General features: G+C 34.5%; 1 protein-coding gene across 3 annotated transcripts in view; it reads right to left on the bottom strand.

Moving 5' to 3' along the window:
• Positions 1-8,146: 8,146 nt before the first annotated feature.
• The window catches only part of SFXN1 (sideroflexin 1), a 47,695-nt gene continuing 29,112 nt past the window's right edge, over positions 8,147-26,729 (bottom strand). For 2 of the 3 annotated variants that reach the window (XM_007474040.3, XM_056811594.1), the window contains 7 exons: positions 26,649-26,724; positions 25,260-25,345; positions 24,079-24,206; positions 19,961-20,010; positions 13,126-13,175; positions 12,714-12,761; positions 8,147-10,476 (listed from right to left, as the gene is read on the bottom strand). In XM_007474040.3, the coding sequence (XP_007474102.1) occupies positions 10,380-10,476; positions 12,714-12,761; positions 13,126-13,175; positions 19,961-20,010; positions 24,079-24,206; positions 25,260-25,345; positions 26,649-26,724 (535 nt within the window). In that variant the 3' untranslated portion in view covers positions 8,147-10,379. The other variant, XM_056811595.1, reaches the window with a different exon arrangement.

The raw sequence follows: 26,729 nt of genomic DNA, 5'->3' as shown, positions 1-26,729 counted from the left end.
TGCCGATGGCACTTCCTGGTTATCTTAGTACAATGTAGCCCTGAGGAATTTCAGGGGCACTCAAAGGCTTGGTTGATGGTTTATGGTAGGTAACTAATGAGAAATTCAGGCAAGGGAACAATACTCAGATGAATCAATCTGAAGTGTCCTCAATGTTGATCCTTGTACACTATTATTCTCCTACTAAGGCTAATTAAATCTTTTTGTTAAGTATTGAATGATTTGAGAGTAACCCACAATTCTTGTTGAAAGTGATGCAATATGAATGCAATGGACTACTATTATTGTGTTATAAGAAATGATGGGGGGACTTCCAGTCAAGATGGCGGCTTAGAGAAAGCTAAAGTCCAGATCTCCTGAAACCCTTCCTTACCGAGCTCAAACCGAATGTTCCTAGGACACTGAAATTCAAAATGATCAACAGCATAGACCCGGGGAGTCCTCCTCCTGGACCTGGACCTGGATCAAAAGGTACGGCCCCCTCCAAAAGCCAGAACCTGAGACCACTCGGACCTAACGGGTAGGCAGAAGGAAGGTGCTAGGACCCATCCCCCCCAACCCAGAGCGCTGAGTCCGAGTCTGAGGCAGCAGAGGCAACCTCAGAGCCCCACGGCCTGCTATTCTGAAGGCCGCTTCCTGAAAACAACCTAACTCAGTGGAGGGGGCACCCAGACAGCAGGGAAACAGAGAGGGACGGGGGAGCTCGTAACCCCCTGGGAGGAGCCCTCGGACCTCCGGGAAGCCCTGGCCCCTCCCCATCAGAGAGCAGGGTCTTCTGAAACAACAGCAACCCTCAGGACTGGCAAAAGGGCCTCGGGAGCCGGCTACTCTGAAGGCCACATCCTGAAAACAACCTGACCCAGTTGCCGGGGCACTCAGACAGCAGGGAAACAAAAGAGACGAGGGAGCTTATAACCCCCTGGCTGGATCCCTCCACCCAAGTCTCAAGTCCCTGCCTCAGGGCACACTCAATTCAATCCAGGGAAAGCTAATCTTATGAGGAGCCCTCACCCAGAGCTCCAGGAAGCCGCGGCCCCTCCTCCCACAGAGTGCAGGCACTGGCCGGCTAAGGCACAGGAACAAGGGCCAAGCTAGGCTTAGAGTATGGAAGTAAGGCAATGGAGAAGCATCAGGAGGGTGCCAAGGAGAGGAGGGCAGTAACAGGGACACACCAGCAACTCCTGGCTTCCTGGGAACACAGAACAACAACTGCATAGAACGGACAATCTGCCTAGGGCTAAAACCTCTGAACACCAGACAGAGGTAAGAAAAGCTAATCCCCCCACACACACACTCAGATAGAGATGGCAAACTCCACAGAAGCAAAAAAGTCCCAAAATTAAAAAAAATAAACAAGAAGAAGGGGGCGACTTTAGACACATTTTATGGAGCAAAAATACAAAACACAGAGGAAATAGAAGAGGAAACACAAGCAAATGCTCCGAAACCTTCCAAAGGAAATGGAAACTCTCCACAAACCCATGAAGAATTTGAATCTGAAATGATCAAAAAGATGGAAGCCTTCTGGGAGGAAAAGTGGGAAATAATGCAAAAGAAATTTACACATCTACAAAACCAGTTTGACCAAAGTGAAAAGGAAAACCAGGCTTTAAAGCAAGAACTAATAAAGCAAAGCCAAAAGACTAAGAAATTAGAAGAGAACATAAAATATCTCACTGACAAAGTGACAGATTTGGAAAACAGAGGGAGAAGAGATAATTTAAGAATAATTGGACTCCCAGAAAAGCCAGAAATAAACAGCAAACTCAACATCGTAGTACAAGAGATAATCAAAGAAAATTGCCCAGAGATTCTAGAACAAGGGGGCAATACAGCCACTGACAGAGCTCACAGAACACCCTCTACACTAAACCCCCAAAAGACAACTCCCAAGAATGTAATTGCCAAATTCCAAAACTCTCAAACAAAAGAAAAAATCCTGCAAGAAGCCAGAAAAAGACAATTTAGATATAAAGGAATGCCAATCAGGGTCACACAAGACCTTGCAAGTTCCACTCTGAATGATCGTAAGGCATGGAGCATGATCTTCAGAAAGGCAAGAGAGCTGGGTCTTCAACCAAGAATCAGCTACCCATCAAAACTGACTACATACTTCCAAGAGAAAGTATGGGCATTCAACAAAATAGAAGATTTCCAACTTTTTGCAATGAAAAGACCAGAGCTCTGTGGAAAGTTCGATATCGAAAATCAAAGAGCATGGAATACCTGAAAAGGTAAATATGAAGGAAAGGGAAAAGGAGAAAAATGTTATCTTCTTCTCTTACTCAAACTCTCTTCTATAAGGACTACATTTATATCAATCTATGTATACTAACAGGTGGGGAAAATGTAATGTGTAAATAGGGGGAAAAGAAAAACCAAATAGAATAATCATTCTCACACAAAGATTCACATGGGAAGGGGAGGGGAAGAAAACTCCAATAAGCAGGAGAGGAAGAGAGTTTTTACTTAAACCTTACTCTCAGGGAAATCAACTCTGAGAGGGAAAAACATCCAGATCCATTGGGATCTTGAACTCTATCTTACCCAACAAGGGTAGGGAGAAGGGAAAACCAAGGGGGTGAGGGGGAGAGGGAAAACAAAAGGGGAGGGAAAGAGAGGGGGGAGGGAGAGGGAACAAAAGGGGAGGGACTAAAAAGGGAAACATATCAAGGGAGGGGATAAGGGGGACTGATTCAAAGTAAATCACTGGACTAAAAGGTAGAGCCGAAGGAAAAAAGGTTATAATTAGGGAAGGTTATCAAAATGCCAGGGAGTCCACAAATGACAGTCATAACCTTGAACGTGAATGTGATGAACTCACCCATAAAACATAGATGAATAGCAGAATGGATTAGAATCCAAAACCCTACCATATGTTGTCTTCAAGAAACACACATGAGGAGGGTTGACACCCACAAGGTCAGAATTAAAGGATGGAGTAAGACCTTCTGGGCCTCAACTGACAGAAAGAAGGCAGGAGTGGCAATCATGATATCTGATAAAGCCAAAGCAAAAATAGACCTGATCAAAAGGGATAGGGAAGGTAATTATATTTTGTTAAAAGGGATTTAGATAATGAGGAAATATCACTAATCAACATGTATGCACCAAATAATATAGCACCCAAATTTCTAATGGAGAAATTAGGAGAATTGAAGGAAGAAATAGACAGTAAAACCATATTAGTGGGAGACTTAAACCAACCATTATCAAATTTAGATAAATCAAACCAAAAAATAAATAAGAAAGAGGTGAAAGAAGTGAATGAAATCTTAGCAAAATTAGAATTAATAGACATATGGAGAAAAATAAATAGGGATAAAAAGGAATACACCTTCTTCTCAGCACCACATGGCACATTCACAAAAATTGACCATACATTAGGTCACAGAAACATAGCACACAAATGCAGAAAAGCAGAAATAATAAATGCAGCCTTCTCAGATCACAAGGCAATAAAAATAATGATCAGCAAAGGTATATGAAAAACCAAATAAAAAACTAATTGGAAATTAAACAATATAATACTCCAAAATCGTTTAGTTAGAGAAAAAATCATAGAAACAATTAATAATTTTATCGAGGAAAATGGCAATGGCGAGACATCCTTTCAAACCTTTTGGGATGCAGCCAAAGCGGTAATCAGAGGTAAATTCATATCCCTGAGTGCATATATCAACAAACTAGGGAGAGCAGGGATCAATCAATTAGAAATGCAAATAAAAAAACTCAAAAGCGATCAAATTAAAAAACCCCAGCAGAAAACCAAACTAGAAATCCTAAAAATTAAGGGAGAAATTAATAAAATCGAAAGTGAGAGAACTATTGATTTAATAAATAAGACAAGAAGCTGATACTTTGAAAAAACAAACAAAATAGACAAAGTACTAGTCAATCTAATTAAAAAAAGGAAGGAAGAAAAGCAAATTAACAGCATTAAAGATGAAAAGGGGGACAGCACCTCCGATGAAGAGGAAGTTAAGGCAATCATTAAAAATTACTTTGCCCAATTATATGGCAATAAATACACCAATTTAGGTGATATGGATGAATATATACAAAAATACAAACTGCCTAGACTAACAGAAGAGGAAATAGAATTCGTAAATAATCCCATATCAGAAAATGAAATCCAACAAGCCATCAAAGAACTTCCTACGAAAAAATACCCAGGGCCTGATGGATTCACCAGTGAATTCTATCAAACATTCAGAGAACAGTTAATCCCAATACTATACAAACTATTTGACATAATAAGCAAAGAGGGAGTTCTACCAAACTCCTTTTATGACACAAACATGGTACTGATTCCAAAACCAGGCAGGTCAAAAACAGAGAAAGAAAACTATAGACCAATCTCCCTAATGAATATAGATGCAAAAATCTTAAATAGGATACTAGCAAAAAGACTCCAGCAAGTCATCAGAAGGGTCATCCACCATGATCAAGTAGGATTTATACCAGGGATGCAGGGCTGGTTCAATATTAGGAAAACCATCCACATGATTAACCACATCAACAAACAAACCAACAAGAATCACATGATTATCTCAATAGATGCAGAAAACGCCTTTGATAAAATAAAACACCCATTCCTATTAAAAACACTAGAAAGCATAGGAAGAGAAGGGTCATTCCTAAAAATAATAAACAGTATAGATCTAAAACCATCAGCTAATATCATCTGCAATGGGGATAAACTAAATGCATTCCCAATAAGATCAGGAGTGAAACAAGGATGCCCATTATCACCTCTACTATTTGACATTGTACTAGAAACACTAGCAGTAGCAATTAGAGAAGAAAAAGAAATTGAAGGCATCAAACTAGGCAAGGAGGAGACCAGGTTATCACTCTTTGCAGATGACATGATAGTCTACTTAAAGAATCCTAGAGATTCAACCAAAAAACTAATTGAAATAATCAACAACTTTAGCAAAGTTGCAGGATACAAAATAAACCCACATAAGTAATCAGCTTTTCTATATATCTCCAACACAGCTCAGCAGCAAAAACTAGAAAGAGAAATCCCATTCAAAATCACCTTAGACAAAATAAAATACCTAGGAATCTATCTCCCGAGACAAACACAGGAACTATATGAACACAACTACAAAACACTCTCCACACAACTAAAACTAAACTTGAACAATTGGAAAAACATTAACTGCTCATGGATAGGACGAGCCAATATAATAAAAATGACCATCCTACCCAAACTTATTTATCTATTTAGTGCCATACCCATTGAACTACCAAAATATTTCTTTACTGATTTAGAAAAAACCATAACAAAATTCATTTGGAATAACAAAAGATCAAGGATATCCAGGGAAATAATGAAAAAAAACCACATATGATGGGGGCCTTGCAGTCCCAGACCTTAAACTATATTACAAAGCAGCAGTCATCAAAACAATTTGGTACTGGCTAAGAAACAGAAAGGAAGATCAGTGGAATAGACTGGGGGAAAGCGACCTCAGTAAGACAGTATACGATAAACCTAAAGATCCCAGCTTTTGGGACAAAAATCCACTATTTGATAAAAACTGCTGGGAAAATTGGAAGACAGTATGGGAGAGATTAGGAACAGATCAACACCTCATACCCTACACCAAGATAAATTCAAAATGGGTGAATGACTTAAACATAAAGAAGGAAACCATAAGTAAATTGGGTAAACACAGAATAGTATACATGTCAGACCTTTGGGAGGCTTTAAAACCAAGCAAAACATAGAAAAAATCACAAAATGTAAAATAAATAATTTTGACTACATCAAATTAAAAAGCTTTAGTACAAACAAAACCAATGTAACTAAAATCAGAAGGGAAACAACAAATTGGGAAAAAATCTTCATAGAAACCTCTGACAAAGGTTTAATTACTCAAATTTTATAAAGAGCTAAATCAATTGTACAAAAAATCAAGCCATTCTCCAATTGATAAATTGGCAAGGGACATGGATAGGCAGTTCTCAGATAAAGAAATCAAAACTATTAATAAGCACATGAAGAAGTGTTCTAAATCTCTTATAATCAGAGAGATGCAAATCAAAACAACTCTGAGGTATCACCTCACACCTAGCAGATTGGCTAACATAACAGCAAAGGAAAGTAATGAATGCTGGAGGGGATGTGGCAAAGTAGGGAAATTAATTCATTGCTGGTGGAGTTGTGAATTGATCCAACTATTCTGGAGGGCAATACCCAAAGGGCGACAAAAGAATGTCTACCCTTTGATCTAGCCATAGCCCTGCTGGGTCTGTACCCCAGAGATAATGGACACAAAGACTTGTACAAAAATATTTATAGCTGCACTCTTTGTGGTCAAAAACTGGAAAGCGAGGGGTTGCCCATCAATTGGGGAATGGCTGAGCAAATTGTGGTATATGTTGGTGATGGCATACTATTGTGCTCAAAGGAATAATAAAGTGGAGGAATTCCATGGAGACTGGAACAACCTCCAGGAAGTGATGCAGAGCGAGAGGAGCAGAACCAGGAGAACATTGTACACAGAGACTAATACACTGTGATATAATCGAATGTAATGGACTTCTCCATTGGTCGTGTAATGGCCCGGAACAATCTGCAGGGATCTAGGAGAAAAAACACTATGCATAAGCAAAGGATAAACTATGGGAGTGGAAACACCGAGGAAAAGCAACTGCCTGAACTACAGCGGTTGAGGGGACATGACAGAGGAGAGACTCTAAACGAACACTCTAATGCAAATATTGACAACATAGAAGTGGGGGGAAGAAAAGAAAATCTTTGTCTTTAATGAATAATGCTTGGAAATGATCAAATAAAATATTATTTAAAAAAAAAGAAATGATGGGGGCAGCTAGGTGACACAGTCAAGTAGATTTATCTTTCTGAGTTCAAATCTGGTCTCAGACATTTACTAGCTGTGTGACCTGGGGCAAATCATTTAACCATGTATGACTTTTTCCTTCTCTGTAAAATGAGCTAGAGAAGAAAAAGACTCCAGTAGCTTTGCTCCAAATGTGGTCATGAAGAGTCAGATATGACTGAAACAACAGAACAGTGATACGAAAAAGGCAGTGCAGTCAGATTTAGGTGAGCTCTTAGTTCAAATTCTTCTTTCAATACATACTAACTGTAAAACAAGTCATTTATATAAGCCTTAATTTTTTTCATCAAGAGAATGGGAATAATGATATCTATGGAATGTCATAGTGGTACTGAGCCTCAAGTTAGATGTATGGACAAAACTCTAAACTTTAATATGCTGGGTATTATTATGTTTATAATTATTATACTATAGTTGTCTCAGTATCTCTGAGTGGTATAGGTTGACTCTAGCCAGTACCTTATTTGACCATTGACTCACCTTGTGTTTTGGGGTGCTATTACTATATTATTTTCTTCTTATAGAAGGTTTGGTTAAATGATGAATCATGCCCATGTGTATGACTAGATCCATTTATCTTTTACTGGAACCCAAATTGCAAGGACAACTCTATTTTTAGAGACTTTTCTTACATAGAAAAATATTTATATTAAATATTTAAATATATTAAATTTTTTGCTGATACTGATTTTCTTCCAAAAGCCCCTGATAACATTTGATTAGCTCTAACCACTAACGCAGATGAATAACTCTTCTATGAAGTCTTAGGGTAGTCTATAGCTTTGAAGGGTTAAGTGAATTTCCCAAAAATCACATGGCTGGGATTTTGGAGGCAATGTTGGAATCTAGGTCATCCTACCTCCAAGGCCGCAGGGCTACTCACTACTCTATATAGCCTTTCATATTTCTTATGGATCTGAAAAGGGTTTTTACCTTCTGTCAAATGAAGAGATTGGTCTAGAAGACTTCAAAGGTCCTTTGCTACTAGGATAGCATATGGTAGTTCTTACAAGAATGGTACAAAACTGGCTGAGTCTGACACTTCTTTGGGATACACACACACACACACACACACACACACACACACACACACACATAATTTTTTCCCCTTAACTCTTAATGGAAATTATGTTAGAAGTTAGAATCAAGGGGTAGCTAAGAATTTTATGCTGCTGATGGCGATTGAGAAAACTGAGCTTGAAATGTACCATTAACTAAAATATAATATTACATTTATTCAGAATACACAGTAAAGAAAAAAAAGACAATTTCATTTCAATCTGAGTTTATTGAATATTTCGTCCAGTTGAATTTAAATAGTACATTGACTCCATCAACACTGGCAAGACATTGTGCTAATACTGAAATTAATAATATCAGTCACTGCCATCACTTAAAATTATATTCCTCTTATAGAGCATTAATAGAAATATTAATAGCTATTCATCTTTACCAGCTTTAGGATCTTATTGCACTTTTATTTAAATTTTTTAAAAAAACATTTTTTCTATAAGACCAGCATAAATTGCCTGAGCTTTGATCATTTGTTCTTCTTATTAACACCATGAAACTGTACAGATAAAGATCTGTAGAAAAGCATTAATAGTCTGAAGCTTCAATAAAACAAACTTAAAAAAAATATATCCATGATATCTATCATCTTTATGTCTGTGCTTTGGTTACATTTTCTTAGTGTATATATTTAATTTATCTGTCTTGAAATGAGTGTATGTCCCTTACTAGTGAAAGAAATACACTTAATAGGAACTATTTATTACATTGCTGAAATGATGTTACAAATGAATTGCCAGGGAGGATTTCAAGATCAATTTAGGCAAATGGAATATGTGGAAATTGGTTCATTTAAACAGAAGTATATTGTCATGTATATATTATGTGTGGCTTCTTTGCATCCTTATGCATGTAACTAATCAAAGGTCTACCAAGCAAAGTACAAAGATCTGTTTGGAATGTCAGGTTTTTCTACAGATATGTTCATTGCAATAAAATATATCCAATGTCAAAAATATACTGGGGAAGCCATTTTTCTCCATCTAGACAGTTTTAAGACCAAAATGTGAGGTTAAAAGAATGATGGAAGAGATAATAAGAAAGGCTCATTCAAGGAGACTAAAGCTTCAGATCTGTTAATCCTTTCAGATGAAAAACACAGAAACAAGTCAATAAATCTTGATTGTGAGAAAATTTACTCTGATCACACAGTAAAAATATCTCACTATTCTACTGTTTTCTAAATGTCCACACATTAGCTATCTTTAGTCTCTGCATAACAAGAATCTACTTTCAGTGATACACCCAATCATCTTTTATATTACTTTAAACACCTATAAACTTGAAGTTTAATGTCTAATCTTATATCAAATATATTATACAGCCAATTGTTACAGATGATATAAACAGTGATATGCATATTGACTATTCAAACAGAAGGTGGAATGCAATAGAAAACATTCAAGTACAGTTTGTAAAGTTACTAACAGATTAATAAAATACAGTAAGTTTCCTTGGTCTTTCTCAAAGCCAAGAAGAGCTTGAAATAAAAGCCAATACAAAGAACTAGACACATAAGCAAATGTTTGCTGAAATACTAATTTCAGAAAATCAGATGATATTGATTAAATATAATTTTAATACACTTTTAAAAATACAGCATTTTAAACTGCAATAGTTTGATAGCTTTAAGTGATTTTGTATAATATTATTTTTTAAGTAATTAATAATGTGTAATACAATTCCAAATAATATCAATTATTTCAGAGGGAGGTAGATTCCTCTCTAGGAATTTAAAAACAAAGAGAAAGTGATATACCAAAAAGAAATTCATTATCCATGATCATTATATGGAAAAAATTACCAAGAAAGGGCTTATAACTTTGGCCTTTATTTTACTAAACAGAGTTTATCTTTGCAAAGTTACTTTGCAAAGTATCTTTTGATTTGAGATTTGAGCTTATGGAAAAGAAGCAGAAATCTGGATCTGTGTTGCATATAACAGAGGTGGTGTCAGGGTATGTGTCAAGAGTGATTTCAGTGCTCTTAATCTTCGGCCTTCTCTGAATCCCTTCTATACATGAAGATCCTTTTGACTTTATATATAGAGGGGGATGCAAGCTGGATCTATTTTTTTCAATCACCTTCCATTGCTTGATATTTAATGTAAACATTTTTAATCAATTGATCAACAAATATGTCTTAAGTGCCTACTATGTGCCCAGTTTTGTGCTGGATGTGGGCTGTTAAAAATTTCTTCCAAAACAATAACCCTGAAAGTAGCAGGATGTATTTTCTCACAATGATAACACGGTTCTGTGAATTGAGCCATAATTCTAAGTAACGGATTTAGCCAATAAGGTAAATTTGGACACTATGGAGTAATTAACTAACTATAAGAACTTAAATCAAAGAGTTCTTTTTCCGACACTGGAACAATGTATTGGGGTTTGCATGATAATTCTTGAAGTGTTCAAGTCTTCTTCCAATTTATAATCCCTTATTAAAGTACACTCGTTCTAATTCAGGGCTGGTCGCTTTAATCTTGGCTTTCAATTCTGGCTCCAAGCGTGTTACAGACATGGAACTGAATGTGGAAGAAATGATAAAGTTCTGATTTGGCCACAATTCAAAAAGTAAAATGAAACAGCAGTACTGATTAGGGAGTTAGGAATGAACTGATATACACTGAATATTACTTGATTTCTGGTAAAGAAACCACCACCACCCCCTCCCTGTTTTCTGTTGAATTCCTACTCATTTTTAAAGACCAAATTAAATGCCATCTCCTCCATGAAATTTTCTTTAATTTCATGTGGTTATCTCCTCCTTCAGAGCTCTCACAGCACTTAAGTTTTCTAAGTTTCTATTGAACATATGCAATGCTACATATTGTAGCTATACTTGCCTTATCTTCTTTTTAGACTGTAAGCTGCATGAAACTAGAATCCTTCTCTTATCTAAACATTTTATTTCCTCAAGGCACATGGTGCAGTACTCTGTACACAATAGGAATTTAAATGTTTTTGTTATAACTTGGTCAGAAACAAATTATCTTATTCCTATGGAAAAATAAAAACAAAACATAGCTTCCGGTAATTTCTAAAAGTTCGGTCTACATATGAGATAAATTTTAAGGAAAGAAAAACACGACTGAGAAAAATTTCATTTACTCCCCAAAATATAAAAACCTATTCATCCTGTAGGAAAAGGAAAATCCTTCAACTATCTGAAGGTGACACTTTTAGATACTAAGAGGAGTAATATATAATGTCTCTCCATACTTGAGAAGCAAATATAGGAGGAAACAAAAGTGATAGTCCAAAGCTGGAAATAAAATGAATTAATATGTATGATGTAATGGAAACTGCACTGGTTTGGGAGTCAAGAAAACCTGGGTTTGAATTACAGAGCTGATACTAATTATACTACCATTGAAGTCATTTCAACTTTCTAAGCTTCATTTCCCTCATCTGTAAAATGGGGATAATAATATTTGCAAGCTCCTATCTTGGAGATTTCGTGAGAACTAAACCAGATAATGTAAACAAAACATTTTATAAACCTTCAAAGTACTGTTTAAATGTTAGGTACTATTATTATATTATTATATTTTATTATATATGTATAATATAATATAATATGATATGATATGATATGATATGATATGATAAATACTATTGTTGTTTATTATTGGTTAATCTGAAGAAAATCATTTAACTTTGCTAGAATTCAGTTTTTTTATCCTCAAGATGTGAAGTTTAGATTGAATGACCCCTAAAGCCTTGTAGGGAAAGACCTACAAATTAGCATTTCTTTAAATCCTGGAAGAAAGATTTCTAAAATGTTATGAGTTTGATAGCTGTTGGAAAAGGAAAATAATTTATATAATAAAATGCTCAGACAAATTTTTAGGACATTTTTAACCATACATTTTGACAGTACTGTGCAATACACTGTTAAGAAAAAAGGTTCAGTAAAAATAAAGTCATAAAAATTTTGAATTGAATTCACTTGTTAGAGCTGGATTCTAATATACAAACTATGGAAAAGGATGATGGTAAATGCTAATTCAGAGCTCATCTTGACTCTTAAAATTGTAAATGCAAGACATGAAACAATTCAATTTTGTTCCACTGAGTGCAAAACAGTGGGTATAAAAAGCAAAGACAAAATGTACTCCTATGAACTTCAGTTTTTCAGGTGTAAAATGAAGATTATTATATGTAGACTGCTACCCTCATAACTTGGTCATGGAGGAAGTGTTTTATGTATAATGATGTACTCTAGAAACATAAATTAACTTGTCCAGCTACATAGCTGTATATAATGAAGTACTCTAAAAACATGAATAAACTGATTTATCCAGTCACACAACTGGTAAATATTTGAGTCAGGAGTTTAAACTTAGGTCTCCTGATTCAAATTCCAATGTCTTCCTACATAAGATTATTAATATTTTAGTAATTTAGTAATATATAGTTTTACTAATAGTAATTTATACCGCCAAAACCCAGGGTCATCTTTTTATCACATAGAAAAATCAAGAGTCTCTCAGTAAAGTTATGATAATGCAGCCTTTTTTTAATTAGTTTTAGTGAACTAAGGTTCATATTAAGTTTGATTTTATTTAAATGTTAAAAGCTAGTCTGTACTTGAGTTAATGTAAGCCTTAATAAAGTTAGTCCCACTCTTTCATAATCCATTCAAACCTTAGCAATTCTTTCCTACAGAAGAAACTTGTACCCAAATCAAATTCAGCCCACAATCTTCCTAAATTGATATTCTTCCAAATAAAATAAGCAATAGTTCTAAATACATTACCTTTTCTGGGGAAACAATGCACAGCACAGAGGCGTAGCAAACACCAAACTATAAAAGTAGAAAGAGACAATGCTGAGAACTTCACTGTTGACTTCTCATCTTAGCCCCTCCTATTTTGTTCATTATAGAGGAAAGGATTCAGTATTCTGAGAGCAGTCATGACATGCAGTTTTAATTAGAAAAATAAAAGATTAAACTATGATTTAATAGATATCTCTCTACTACTTTTTGTTTTCAAGTATGTGTTTAAAATAAAATGTTGTACAAAATTATCTAATATAAAAAGAGGCCAAGTTATGCTAATCTTCTCCTGTACAATCCTGTAGAGTCTTTATTTCAATATGGGCCACTCTGCTTAGTTTCATTATCCCGTTGCTCTTTCTGCTCCTTTACACCCCAAAGTATTACTCACCAGAAACCAACTAATCCAACTTGAATAGGGGCACTCATCCAGGGGAATCTCTGTAGTAGAAGTAAATGACAATCAAAATTCTTTTACACTAGATATCTGTGGGCAATTACTTATGCTCATTAAAGAAAATTTAGAACTGATTTAGGCAGACACTATACAATTTTCATATAATAAATATTGACAGTTGCAAACTCAGGTTTCCTATAATTATCTAAAATTTAAAGATGAGTAAGAAATCAAAGGTCAAATGACCTTTAACAGCACGTGTCTATTATTACTTGAAAATATAAAATTTGTGCTTCAATTCAATCACAAACTGATTTTGGTTAATTTTAATATGGTTGATGCCAGTGATGGCATAAGTAATGTTCATAACACCTTGTAGTTATTGTTTGTTTTTGTTAATGAGAACAGAGTTAAGTGGAGTAAGTTAGCTGGTCTTTGGTTAAGGAAGCAAAATGCTGTTGGAATTTTAAGTTGATAAAGGGGTAATAGAAACAGACTTAGTTATTAAATACTTAAAAATTACTGTTACCATAACTATAAAAGAATAAATCCATCCCTCAGTGATGTACACTTGTGGATCACAGAATTCTCTAGAACAAATCAATCTATTTTAAAGAAAAGTTATTAAAATTCATGCAACAGACATGTTTTAAGATTTGGTCCTGAAAAAAGAAGACGAAGATAAAAGATCTTAGAAGGTTAAAAACGAAGAAAGTAATGCAGTGTGTACTGGGAAGAGTATGACTAATAGGCCAAAATGCCTAGCCTAGTGCCTGCCCCATAGTGGTCACTAAATAGTTAACTTAGTGCATTACAAATTGGAACTAAAAATTGAGGCAGGTTTTCTAAAAATAAGAGAGAAATAGTTGAATCTTGGTTAGTAACCAATGATATAATTTCTTGCTTAGTGAAAATAAATCTAAGAGAGCAGTAGACTTGGGATTTAGGACACTTGGGTTCATATTCTGTTTCCCAAACTGAAGGGTTGTATGACCAATCAAGTCATTTAACCTTCTTAACCTTCAGCTTCCTCAACTTTAAAATAAGGGTAATAATATTTGCAATTAACTATCTCAAAGGGTTATTGTAAGGAAATTGCTTTCCAAACCTTCACTATTATCCCCAAATTTCCCTTATGCTCATACTCTTATTCTCCATATGAGCTTTCAGAATTGAGGGCTCTTCAGAATGCTTACTAAAGAGGACAGAACTTTCAGACAAATGAGGCAGGATGATGACATATAATTCACAAGATGAATTGACCCCGGAAATTAGGTACTTCTCCCAGGTCTTGGTAGTCACTTAGTCAGAATACAATAAGATGCTACCTTATATTTTGTACAATTTTTTAAGCAAATATGTCTTAATGTGTAAAAGAGAACAGTTAGAATTTCAGAAAATTCTGAAAAAAATTAATTGTGGTTGTGGAAAAAGAACACTCATCATGCATTTTGGGCCCTTCTTTCTTCTCATTATAGTCATTACCCCAGTTTAGATTATTATCATCTCTTGTCTGGAAAATGTGTTAAAATTCCTAATAGGTGTCCCTGCTTTCAATCTCTCCCATTTTTTATTAATCTTCCTGTAATAAGCTACTTGTAATATACAAAGGCACAGGTTTGTCAATGACACTCTTGTGATCAAAAATCTTCACTGGATCTTTATTGCCTCTAGGGTAAAATATATATTTCTCAATATGACATCTAAGGTACAATACAAATTGATTACAATTTATCTTTCCAGCCCAAGTGGACTTCAGACATTCTCATTCCCCACCTTCAGGAACTTACAGAAGTTATACATGATAGGAATATGCTTCCTTCTTAACCTCATCTCTCTATATCCTTATCTTCTACAATAACATCTTTCCTGGTCCCTGGAGGTGTAAAGTTCTTTCTTCTTACAATATTTCATACTCATTTGGATACATATGATATACTGCTTATAAGACTGTTAAGTTCTGTATCCCCAGTTTAGTACAATATCTTGTACAAGAGTAGTTACTTGATAAAGCTTTTCTGAATTTCATTTTTATTGCTGGACATTCCCAATGAGTGTTATGTGTGTCATTATTATTTGAATTACTTTTTTTTTACAAAGTTGCTTTTGAGTATTTGAAAATAGTACAAACCACATTTAAAAATTATGTTGTCTTACTTATCTGATTTGTCATTTTAATTTGATCAGCTTCCTTTTACTAACTATCCATCCCACTCATTAAAAAAAAATAACAACAGTGGTGATTGTTGATAAGTAATCATTGGCCTAAATCTTTAGAAATGAAGGATTAAAATTATTTTCAATAAACTTTCCATTTTTCTTATACATATAAGGAATAACATAAGAAATAGGCTAAATGTTGATTACCAACATAAATAGTACAAGTTATAAATTTGGTATAGCAGAATAGTTTCTAGTCATTTTAAGAAGCATTGTGATAAGGTAGAAATGACACTGTCCCTGGATTCAAATCAGGGTTCTAATCTTAATACTGCCATGAAGTAGTTTGGGTGTACTGAAAAAGACATCATTAACTCATCTACCCTAAATTTCCTCTTGTGTAAAATGAGAGAGGTTGGATTAGGTGAACTCCAAGGGCCCCTCCAATTCTACCTAACTTTCTATATTTTAAGGGGCCCTTCCAAATCTTGACAATCTAAGGCTCTACCTAACTTGCACTGCTCCATATACAAAGATGAAAAAGTTGACTCACCACTAGGTGGTAGTAGTAATAAAATTAAGCTCTGGCTATTTTGTGAGAAGTTCTGGCAACAGAGGGAAATCTGGTTTTAGTCAGATGCCTAGATTCAAATCCCAGCCCCTTCACTCTATGACCTAAGGAAATTTATTTAACTTCTCTATGCCTCAGTTTCCTAAGCTGAACAAAGATGGCCTCTAAAAGTCCTTTCAAGTTCTAAATGTATACAGTATAACTATAAAGCAATGAGAGTTGTTTCCAATGTGGTTCAATATCATACTCCCTCTTCTAGTCTGTTAGTAAGTAGAAGATTCAGTCCAAATCCATGAAATATAAGATTTCTTCTGTATAGTTTGTATAGGGGTCAAACCTGCAAATTGGTAATTTTTGTATAATGTGTGAACCAACTAGGATAATCATCATGAAAAAATTTATTAAAACTTAGACTGAATTGTTGTTATTTCATCAAGACCTCATTAATTTAATTACTAAAGACAGTTCTCCAGAAAAACTATAAGGTGACAGAAACTATTCTGAAAGAAAAAAAATATTCATAAACACAGAAAATTTTAAGCATTAAATTTTTTCCACCTTCCCCCTGCTAACACAAAATGGCCAGAGCTTAAGAGGCTCAGAGAAAAGAGACATTTTTTGTCCATGATCACTCGTCTAACACAAGTGACAGTTGAGGATTGTCATCTAGATTCTGGCTCTTTTCACTCTATTCCACTATCTCTTCTCTCTTTCTCACACTGTGCTAAAGGATTCCTATTCCAATAACTACTCAATGTATGCAGTGATCTAAAGGATTTTTCTGTATGCAGAGCAGCCTGAAGCAAGGGAGTGGCTTGAAACTGACCTTTCAAGCCATGTATGAATTAATGTGCTAACAATCAAGAAATTAATTTAATTTTCATGAAAAAAAATGAGGCTAATGTATTAATCCAGGCAAGATGTGATGAGGATCTTCACTGAGGTGACGGTCACCTGAGAAGAGGCCAAATGAAATACATGTCTGACAGCTTCCTCACCTAAAAAATAGATTTGGACCAGATATTTATGGCCTTATACGGGCTCTACCCCATGATCCTAGGATCCTAGGATCAAGCATGTACTTGTGTGCTTTGCATGCAAAAGGCAAACCTGCCCATTGTATTCTATGACAAACTTTCAGGAAGCACAATATAAATGGGCTAAAAAGGATTCATATGATCATAGATCTAGAGTTAGAAGATAACTCAATGGCTATTTAGTCTAACCCAATTTTACAAATTAGGAAATTGAAAGACCTTGGAGGTTGTGACTTATCCAGGATTATACAGGTAGTAAGCACTTGAGGAAGTATTTGAGGTACTCTAACTCCAGAGCCAGAATTCTTTACATTGTACCATGCTCATATTTGCATCACTGGCCTGTTTCTTTATCCAAAGGACTAATGTGGCTTCGATTAGCCACTGAAAGGAAAGTTTCCAAGGGATACAGTTATATCCTATATTTAACAAAGTCTGTCAAGAATCAGAACTTTGGGATCAAGTCTTGGTCTTACCACTCATGACTTAATGTGACCTTGGCCAAGTCCCTTTTTCTTTCTGGGCCTCTTTTTACCCCTGCAGATTGAGATGTTTGGACTAGATGAACTTTTAGATACTTTGAAGCTATGAAATTCTGACAAAAGTATAGCCATCCCACTATCTTTAAAACTCAGAAAGAACAAAACAACTCTAAATGTCAGGCAAATAATGAAGTAATACTTGCATTGTATGAACCAAATGACCTCCCAATCCCCTATCTTCACCTAGTCAAAAAACAATTTTTTTTGTCTTAAAAAGGCTTGAAGGAAAAGTGTATTTCTTGTAAAATTAATCATGAACAATGTTACTGAGAACAAATCTGTTAGTAAAGCAGACTAGAAGTATTGTTACTGTAGTGGGGAGAAGCTCTATGAAATGATGGATTTTTGGAAGTCATGAGTGGACATGCAGAGGTGCTGGTTAAGTCAAACTTTGCTGCTAATTCGTTTTTTAGCTAAACTAGGGTAAACACTGCCAACAGCTACCTGTATAGCATTGTTCACCTGAACTCACAGTTTGAGAGGCAGAAAGAAAGGAGCAGGAGAGCAAAAACGACCATGATGGTGCCACTGAACATTATATGGCCTTGAAGAAACCACTTTCAAATTCATCTGCAAAATTCATAATAGCCAAACGTTGGTTATACTGTGAGTTAAACACGAGGTGGTTGGTTGCCAAATACAATCTTCTCTTTTCTTCCAAAAAAGTTGTAACTTTGATACAGATTGAACTGATATAATAACACCATTTCCATACATATATTATCAACTCAAACTTTAGTTTGAAATAATTATTTTGCAAAATTTTTATTATTTTGAGAAGGAAGTGCATGACTTCTCTGTATGTTTTGCACCCCCCAATGCTTCCAAAGTTGTGCACTGTATTTTATCTCTAGAAATAGAAGATCAAGAAGTCTGACAACTATGCGTAAAGAAAGGTAGCCTGGATGAGAGAGACAGATAGAGAGAGAGAGAGAGAGAGAGAGTTTCATATACATACTAAAATTTATAATCTCTTCCTTAAGCCTAAATTTATTTTAGGAAAACAGAGACGTCAATGAAGACAAAAACTTTCTAGTCATTCTAATTCTATTCATTACATTGGATGAACTTTTCCCTTCTGGTCTGGTTTATAAGGTTCTAATGAGAGGGATCATGTAGTTCTTATTTTCTCGCTTTCTCCTATAGCATCTTGCATAGGATCCTGCCCATAAAAGAAATTATGATAATGTTTGAGGAACAAAGTGTTGACATTCTAGGCATTCTCAATTAATGTTATTGTGCATCAAATAATATTTTTAAAGACCCAAAGAGTTAAAATACTTCTTGATATTTCAAACTTACTATCAGAAAGTGACTTTAATGAATGCATTTACAAAGAGATAAAAAAAACCACACTAATGTGGATAAAAGATGAAGCTTTTCCGAGTCTCGTAAATGCTATCGGCCCCCCTCCTAAGTTACCTTGTATTGAACTACTTTGTATTTACTTGCTTTTACTCTCCTTATATATGTACCATTTATGTCTTTGTATACATACATACTTACTGTCTTCCCTATTAGAATGTAAACTCACTAACAAGAGAGATTGTATTATACTTTGTATTTGTTTCCCCTATACATAGCAGATAGGAGTTTCTTAATAACTGCTTGTTGACTGAATGAACTGAATTTATTAAAAGCAATTTTTAGGGCAGCTGGGTAGCTCAGTGGATTGAGAGCTAGCCCTAGAGACGGGAGGTCCTAGGTTCAAATCTGGCCTCAGACACTTCCCAGCTGTGTGACCCTGGGCAAGTCACTTAACCCTCATTGCCTAGCCCTTACCACTCTTCTGCCCTGGGACCGATACACAGTATTGATTCCAAGACAGAAGGTAAGGGTTTAAAAAAAAAAAGCAATTTTTACAAATGCCACCCTAAGGGAATGATGTTGTCATGATAAGTAGAAACATTTTCTTTTCTCTGAAAGTCTAGTAGTACAATACAACCTGGAAAACTGAAGGAGGATTTATTCTGAATCATCATGAAATCCTTGTTTTTATTTGGCTAGATTCTATTCTGTCAAAAAATAAAACCTAGAAATGAGTTTTCAAATACAAAAGTCAAATGTTTCATATCATAACTTAAAGTATTAGGGTTATCATCAAAATATATTAGATTTCTGTCATCAGATAAACTCCTGAGGTATTAATACAGTATTTAAAGGGAAATGGTATTGCTCATTTAAGATGTTTTATGACTAATTTTTTATTTGTCCAAATTCAATTCCTCTCTTTCATTTTAACATAAACATCAAGTTAAAGCACAAGATGAGTATTTATTTAGTTCTGATAACCTAAAAGAAGTAGTGGGCTGATTACATCTCTGAAAGCTTTTCAGATCACTGAAGAAAATATTCTTTGAAAATAAAATTTTATTTGAACAAGAAGACTTTAATCAAATGCTTTTTTATTCTTTCATTAGTCTGCATGTGAACAGGGGATCAAATGGAAGGGGAAATGTTGCAGGTAGCCCAGGAAGTTTAACATATAAAACGTAATTGAAAAGATGTCATAGACTTACCTTTAAAAATGCTTTCTTCTCCAAAGTGTTCATTATAAATGGAGGAATGGCTGCAAGCAAAGGCAAATGTTCTTAAAACTTTAAACATTGATTACATTCAACTTATCTATGGCAATCTTATAACAAATTCATGTCACTTTTAGGCTACCTAAATATAGACAAAGTGAAAAATATGTTTAGTATTCTCCTAAGTATTAAAAAACTCTACCAATCCCATTTGTTTATAGAAGTTAAATTCCTAAAAATGCTTCTGTTTCCAAATGATATCAGATTGGTTGCACAATTCCTTGGAACTTTGCAAAGTCTTCCCTCAAAAAGTTTTTAACCTAATCATTATCTAGAGGGATACTATCAAATGGATGAATAATGTGTAAATAGGTTGTGATATTCAATTACAGTACATATGTAACACATATGCTATACAGTATGTATGTGTATGCATGTGTGTATATATATTTATATCAATGTGTTTGTATGTGCATGTATATCTATCTATCTAAAAGATTTTACAAATGGACAATGAGCTGGATTTATGATTAAAGAGGAAAACATACTGGATTGCCTTCAGGAAAGTGAAATATTTCTTTCATGATCCCAAACTGTTTCTAGAAAACTCAACTTTTAATATCAATATGCTAAATTGTGTTGTTATATGATTGTGAGACATATAACACTAGGCTTAAAAGGACTGAAAATGAGTGTCAATCAGAGGGCAGCAGAGAGGTATGACAACATATAAAAAATAAAAAAAACTTCAAAGAAGAATTGGAAGAAAAGATATTATCAGAAACGCATAATTGGAAAAGATGATGTAGTTGGTTCTTGGATAGGGGCAAGTCAGCAGTCTAGGTACTCCACAGGAACGTTTGGTTTGCCTTATTAGGAGAAAGTAAGGAAGGCTTCCAGGATACTTGATGCACCCTATGTTAATTTACATTAGAGGCCCTGGATAAATATTATAAAGGACGGGTAGGTAGATATGGATGAGTTGTGATTGACACTGTTAGAAGTAAAATCCAAACTGAGATTCCAGATCCATTTGGTATATGCTATTTGTTGAGAGTATAGAATCAGTTTATACGCAAACTTAGATACACTTTTTGAAATTCAGTATTTTAAAAATCTCATGGGAAAGGATCTATTTGTACAAAATTGTTAATAGCTGCTCTTTTTGTCGTGGCAAAAAATTGGAAACTAAGGGGATGTCCCTCAATTGAGAATGACTAAAGAAATTTGGTTTAAGACAGTGATAGAATACTATTGTGCTATAAAGAATAATGAACAGGATGAATTCAGAAAGAGTTGGAAAAACCTATATGAACTGATGGAGTGAAATAAGCAGAACCAGAAAAACATTGTACACAGTAAAATGCTCTCCATCTCCAGAGAAAGAACTGTGAGAGTAAGAATGCAGATCAAAGCATATGATTTATCACTAGTTTATTTGGGTATATGTATTGGGATATTGGTTTTATAAGATTATTCACTTACCAAAAAACCAATATGGAAATATGTTTTGCATGATAATACATGTGCAACACAGACTGAGTTGTTTTCCACCTCTGGGAGCAGGAGAGAAGGGAGGTAGACAGTTTGGATCATATAAATTTGGAAAACTTATGTGGAAATTTTTAATTAAAACAAAAAAATAATAAAATAAATTGAATCTCATAATATATATACATATATATATATATATATATATATACACACTGGCAACATTTTAAAAATTATGGTTAATTTTCCTAAGATATTTACATTTTAGCTTTTTAGACAAAATACTGCCCTTTGAATAATGTTACTTACTACTTCAACATGAAATTAAAACTGAAGTCCCCAATCTTTTTCTTTTTTTTTTTTTTGCAGAGGTTGCCATATTCAGGGAAAAAAAAGTGACTCAGGTAAGGCTAATATTCTAAGTTCTTTTCTAAATGTTACTTAATGAAAATACTCAGAAAGTTATCTCCACCACAATCAACCACACCATCTCTGTTTTTATAATCATTGTCAGACCACATTAGAGTAACTTTCCAGAGGTTTCAAATGTCTTAAAGTAGTTTGAGCAGAAAATCAATGTTTTCTTGAGATAAAGTAGTTTATAGGAAAACATGCAAAAGAAAAAAAAAACTAAACCCCTTTGCCTGATAAAAGGATGACACTATCTTCCAAAATGAGGGATCATGTGGAATGAATAGATCCCTTTTGCATGGAGTGAATATAAGAAAATTTACATTAAAGAAGTATGTCACTCTTCCCCTAACCATAATAATTACATGGAAGAAAAAACATACATAGGCATAATTCATTTTATTGTGCTTTATTTCATTATACTTTATAGAGATTGTATTTATTATAACCCTACATCAAGCAAGTCTATTGGTGTCATTTCCCTTATAACACAAGCTCACACTGTATCTGTGTCACATTTTAGAAATTTTTATATTTCAAACATTATTATTATTATCTATATTATGGTAATCTGTTATCTTTTATGTTATTACTCTAACTGTTCTGGGGTGCCATAAGCTACACCTATATTAAAAAAACAGTGCACTTAATTGATAAATGTGTGTGTTCTGATTGCTTCACTCATAAACTCTTACCCTTTCTTCAGGTCTCCTTATTCCCGAGATAAAACAATGTTGAAATTAGGCCAATTAATAACCCTACAATGGCCTCTAAGTGTTCAAGTGAAAGGAAGAGTCAATTAATGTAGCAAATTTCATTGTTTTATTTTAAGAAATTGCCACAGCAACTCCAATCTTCCACAACCCCCACCCTGAATAGTAAACAATCATCAACATTGAGGCAAGACTCTTCACCAGCAAAGAGTATTACTTGCCACAGGTTCAGATGACAGTTAGCATTTTTCCTAGCAATAAAATTTTTAATTAAGGCATGAACATTGTTTTTAGACATAAATCCTATGGCACTTAATAGACTGCAGTATAAATATAACTCTTATATGCACTGGGAAACCAAAAAATTTATGTGACTCACTTAAATGAGATAATCACTTTATTGCAGTGGTCAGAAACTGAACCTTCAATGAATCCAAGACATGCCTGTACATCTAACAGCATTCACAAAGAAGAACTACAAATCACCATGATGTGGAAGATTAAATTCACAATCCAATTTACAAAGATATCCGAGTCCATGTGTATGGCATGGTACTGACTAGTTATGGAACAAACTATGCTCAGGGAAACCCTACAAAGGTGATATATATGTACTGAATGCTTACTGGATCATTTCTTTCATTATAAGACACCTCAGAGAATGCACATAAATGGAAATCCCATAAATCTGATGATGGGGAAAAACAGCTGAGTCAAAAAGATGTACCTTTATAGTTATCAGAGAAAACATATGAGAGGAACAGTATAAATATGAAAAGGAAAGGAAGGGGCAGCTAGATAGTACATTAGATGAAGTGCCAGGGCTAGAGTAGGCAGGACCATGGTCCAAATCTGGCATCAGACACTTCTTAGTTGTATGACCCTGGACAAGTCACTTAATTCTATTTGCCAAAAAAAGGGACAGAGAAGACTTTTAATACATGAAAAACACTCTAAATGTATGGGGAAACTTCAGTTAGAGCTTATAGCTGAATGCAAAGAACATCTATGAAAAAAAATCTTCTAAATATCCTATATGCTTTAAGCAATATCTATAGTATTCTTAAGTTTCCAGTGTCCCTGGTCCAGCTCTTCATGACCCATTGAAAGAAAGATTTTATCTCTCATGACTAGAACTGATTCTCGTAATTGTGGAGTGAATACCACATTGTAATGGCATTTTGTTTTAGGCTATCCTATAGTTATACTCCAGGGTTTCTTTAAATATATACTGAGAGACCGCCAAATGATTTATAAGCAGAGCAGAGGCTCATTTCTAGATTAAATAGATTCTTGGTCTAAGACAAAAATGGAGTAGCTCTGGAATTCTTTAATAAATTGTTTCAAGAGACCTAGTTTGGGTCACAATTCTTGGTTTTCTACTCAGGCCAAATTAATCCTTTCCCTAGAATTTAGACATTTCTGTTGAACATTATTGTTTTTAATCCTCCCCCCTCCCAAATAAAAGGATTATGTTATCTGATGAACTTTACTAACCCATGCCAGGTGCTGCCATGAGAATCCTTGAGACAACCACTTGTGCTATTGCTTGTTGGGCAGCATTGACTGATTCACCTAATCGGTTTCCATTTTCATCTGTAACAGGAATACCAACTTGGAGTTCCCTGTAGAACAACAAAAAATGAAAAAAGAATTTAGATATAGATTTTCATTCTTTGGACTAAAATGAACATATTCAGTAAATAACAAATTATTTTAAGACCTGAACACACATTTGTGAATTTATTGGTCAGGAAAATGTTATAATTATTTTCCAAAATATTACAAAATTTATATTAGGTGTGACAAAGAAAAATAAAATCATTGTACAAATACATTTTTAAAAAAGTATTCTAATGGACCAGAAATTATTTCATTAATAACATGTCACTTAAAGTAAGTTCTTATAGAATAACTTAGTAACACCTTAATGGCAGTTATGGATGAGGTAGTGGACGGAGAGCTGACTTTAGAGTGAGGAAGACCTGGGCTTAATTTCTTCCTCCCTCACATATTGGCTGTTGAAACTTGGGTGAGTTCTTTACTGTCTCAATGTCATAGGAAATTCTCTAAGGTTCTACACTGTAAAGCAGTTTCTAATCTCTTTTGGTAAAGGGAGTTTCCTTAAAATGAAAATTACCTAAACCAATGAAATCACAAATCCAAAAAAAACCCCTCCAAAAACTATGTTCAGGAACAAAATGTAAACCATGGTTTCTCAAAAGAGACAGTATGCTGAATTACAATTAAATTGGCTTAATCCTTTCCATATATCTACAAAAGCTTATATACTACTAGTGGAAACAACATCCTTTAACAGCTACTAACACTAAAGTTCTAAGTCCTACTTTTACCCTGGTGCTTGTAATCCGATCCAAAATGCCTTTTCTTGTTCTTTCTTCTTTAACTTTTGCCAGTTCTAAAAAATACTTCCAAAAATATAAATTAATATTACTTTAAACCTAAAACAAATGCTCTAGGCAATTTTTTAAATTCATTTTGGGCAGTACTTCTTTCCCCCCTAGATCTAATGTCTCATATAACTAAATTTATTGTCTCAAAATACTTTTTTTAAAATGGAGGCACCAAAATATATTAACAGAGACAGTGCCTACTACCCAACACAAGCTCAGATACAGAGAGACACTTCTATTCCAAAAAGAGTATAATCAACTTACCTTTGTCTCATTAATGGAATATTAATGCAATTAGCAGCAGCTACAGCAGCAAAAGGAACCAAACGTCCTATAAGGGGTGAAACATGCTAAAAAAAGAAGTCAAAAACATTATTTTACTACTTCTGTAATACTGAATGTATTTCTCCATAAAACTACTTAAAACTGTAATCTCATAAATTCAATTCAATTCAGATCACTAAACTTTTATTAATCCCCTGCTACGTACAAGGACTCATCCTAGCCACTAAGGAAGATATAGACAGAAGAATGAGATAGTTCCTGCCAATCTAGTAGAGATGGTAAGATGAATATACAATAAAACACATAATAAAGATATAAGTGCATGGAAGATGTCCAAAATGCTAAGAAAGATCTACGGAAGAATTGAGTATTTATTACTATAATGAAGGAAACCGCAAGGGTAAATTGTAGGGACAGGAAGGCAGAGCCTGTTGCCAGTAGACCTAAAAGTTACCATACTCTGTCATATTCTGAGGCTGTGTTTGAGGATAACCAGAACCAATGGACTAATGCCTGGATGCACTATATTGTGGTAGAAGAACTGATTGTCTGGGAAGGAAAGCAAGAAGAACCAGGTGAATACTTTCTGGTAGAACAATATGGCTTGAAGGGTTTTGTATTCATGTATGATTTTCTTTGTGTGCCTAGGTTTTTCTATGTCTGTATCTGGGGAATTCCTTTGCATCAGATTGTATTGTGAGATACTCAAGAATTTGGGCCAGAGAGAATACTGACAAGATAGTTGATGACGACTCTGCTTCCCAGAGTTAACAACAAATGTGTCTTTGGCAACATTTTCTGAACATTTTTCCTATTCTCCTGGTTATACTTATTTCTGTCTTTGACAATCATGTGCCAGAGACTCAGGGCCCTGACATAACTTCTGCTTTTGTTTTCTGTCAGGAAAAATTCCATTGAAGAAATAAGACTGAATGCTAGACAGTAAAAGATATGGGATAAAGTTAGTGGAATGTATTCTGACATGAGTGATTTATAAGATGAATAAGGCAGGATGAGTTCAGGAATAGTGATAATATATATTAGAAGGGATAATAAGTAAATATTTCATATTTTACTATATATGCTTTCAGGAGAGCTCAAAAAGCTCAAATCTTAGTGTTCAACAGTGTTTCACATTATTCTATTTTTATATACTTGGCAAATATATGTGGCAAAATATATACACATATACATTCATTTAATATCTTCAAATAATTCTCAAATCTACTTGGTAGGCATTAAAATAGGAGAAATAGGCACAGGAAGCACATCATGAAGAAGAGTATGAATTTTGGAAGAAAGAAGATCTGGGAAAAAATTAGAGATGGTAAGGAAAAGATGCTACAACTATAGGAAAATGAAAAATACCTTTGTTAGTGCATTAAGTCCCAGTGCAGTTACTACAGCACCTGTGGTTGCAGATACATAAGCAGTTCCCAATTGACTAAA

The sequence above is a fragment of the Monodelphis domestica genome, chromosome 1 (genome assembly GCF_027887165.1).
Source record: "Monodelphis domestica isolate mMonDom1 chromosome 1, mMonDom1.pri, whole genome shotgun sequence".
In the NCBI taxonomy this organism is placed as follows: Eukaryota; Metazoa; Chordata; class Mammalia; order Didelphimorphia; family Didelphidae; genus Monodelphis; species Monodelphis domestica.
The sequence above is the reverse complement of the archived record's forward strand: the minus strand, read 5'-3'. Positions and strand labels throughout refer to the sequence as shown.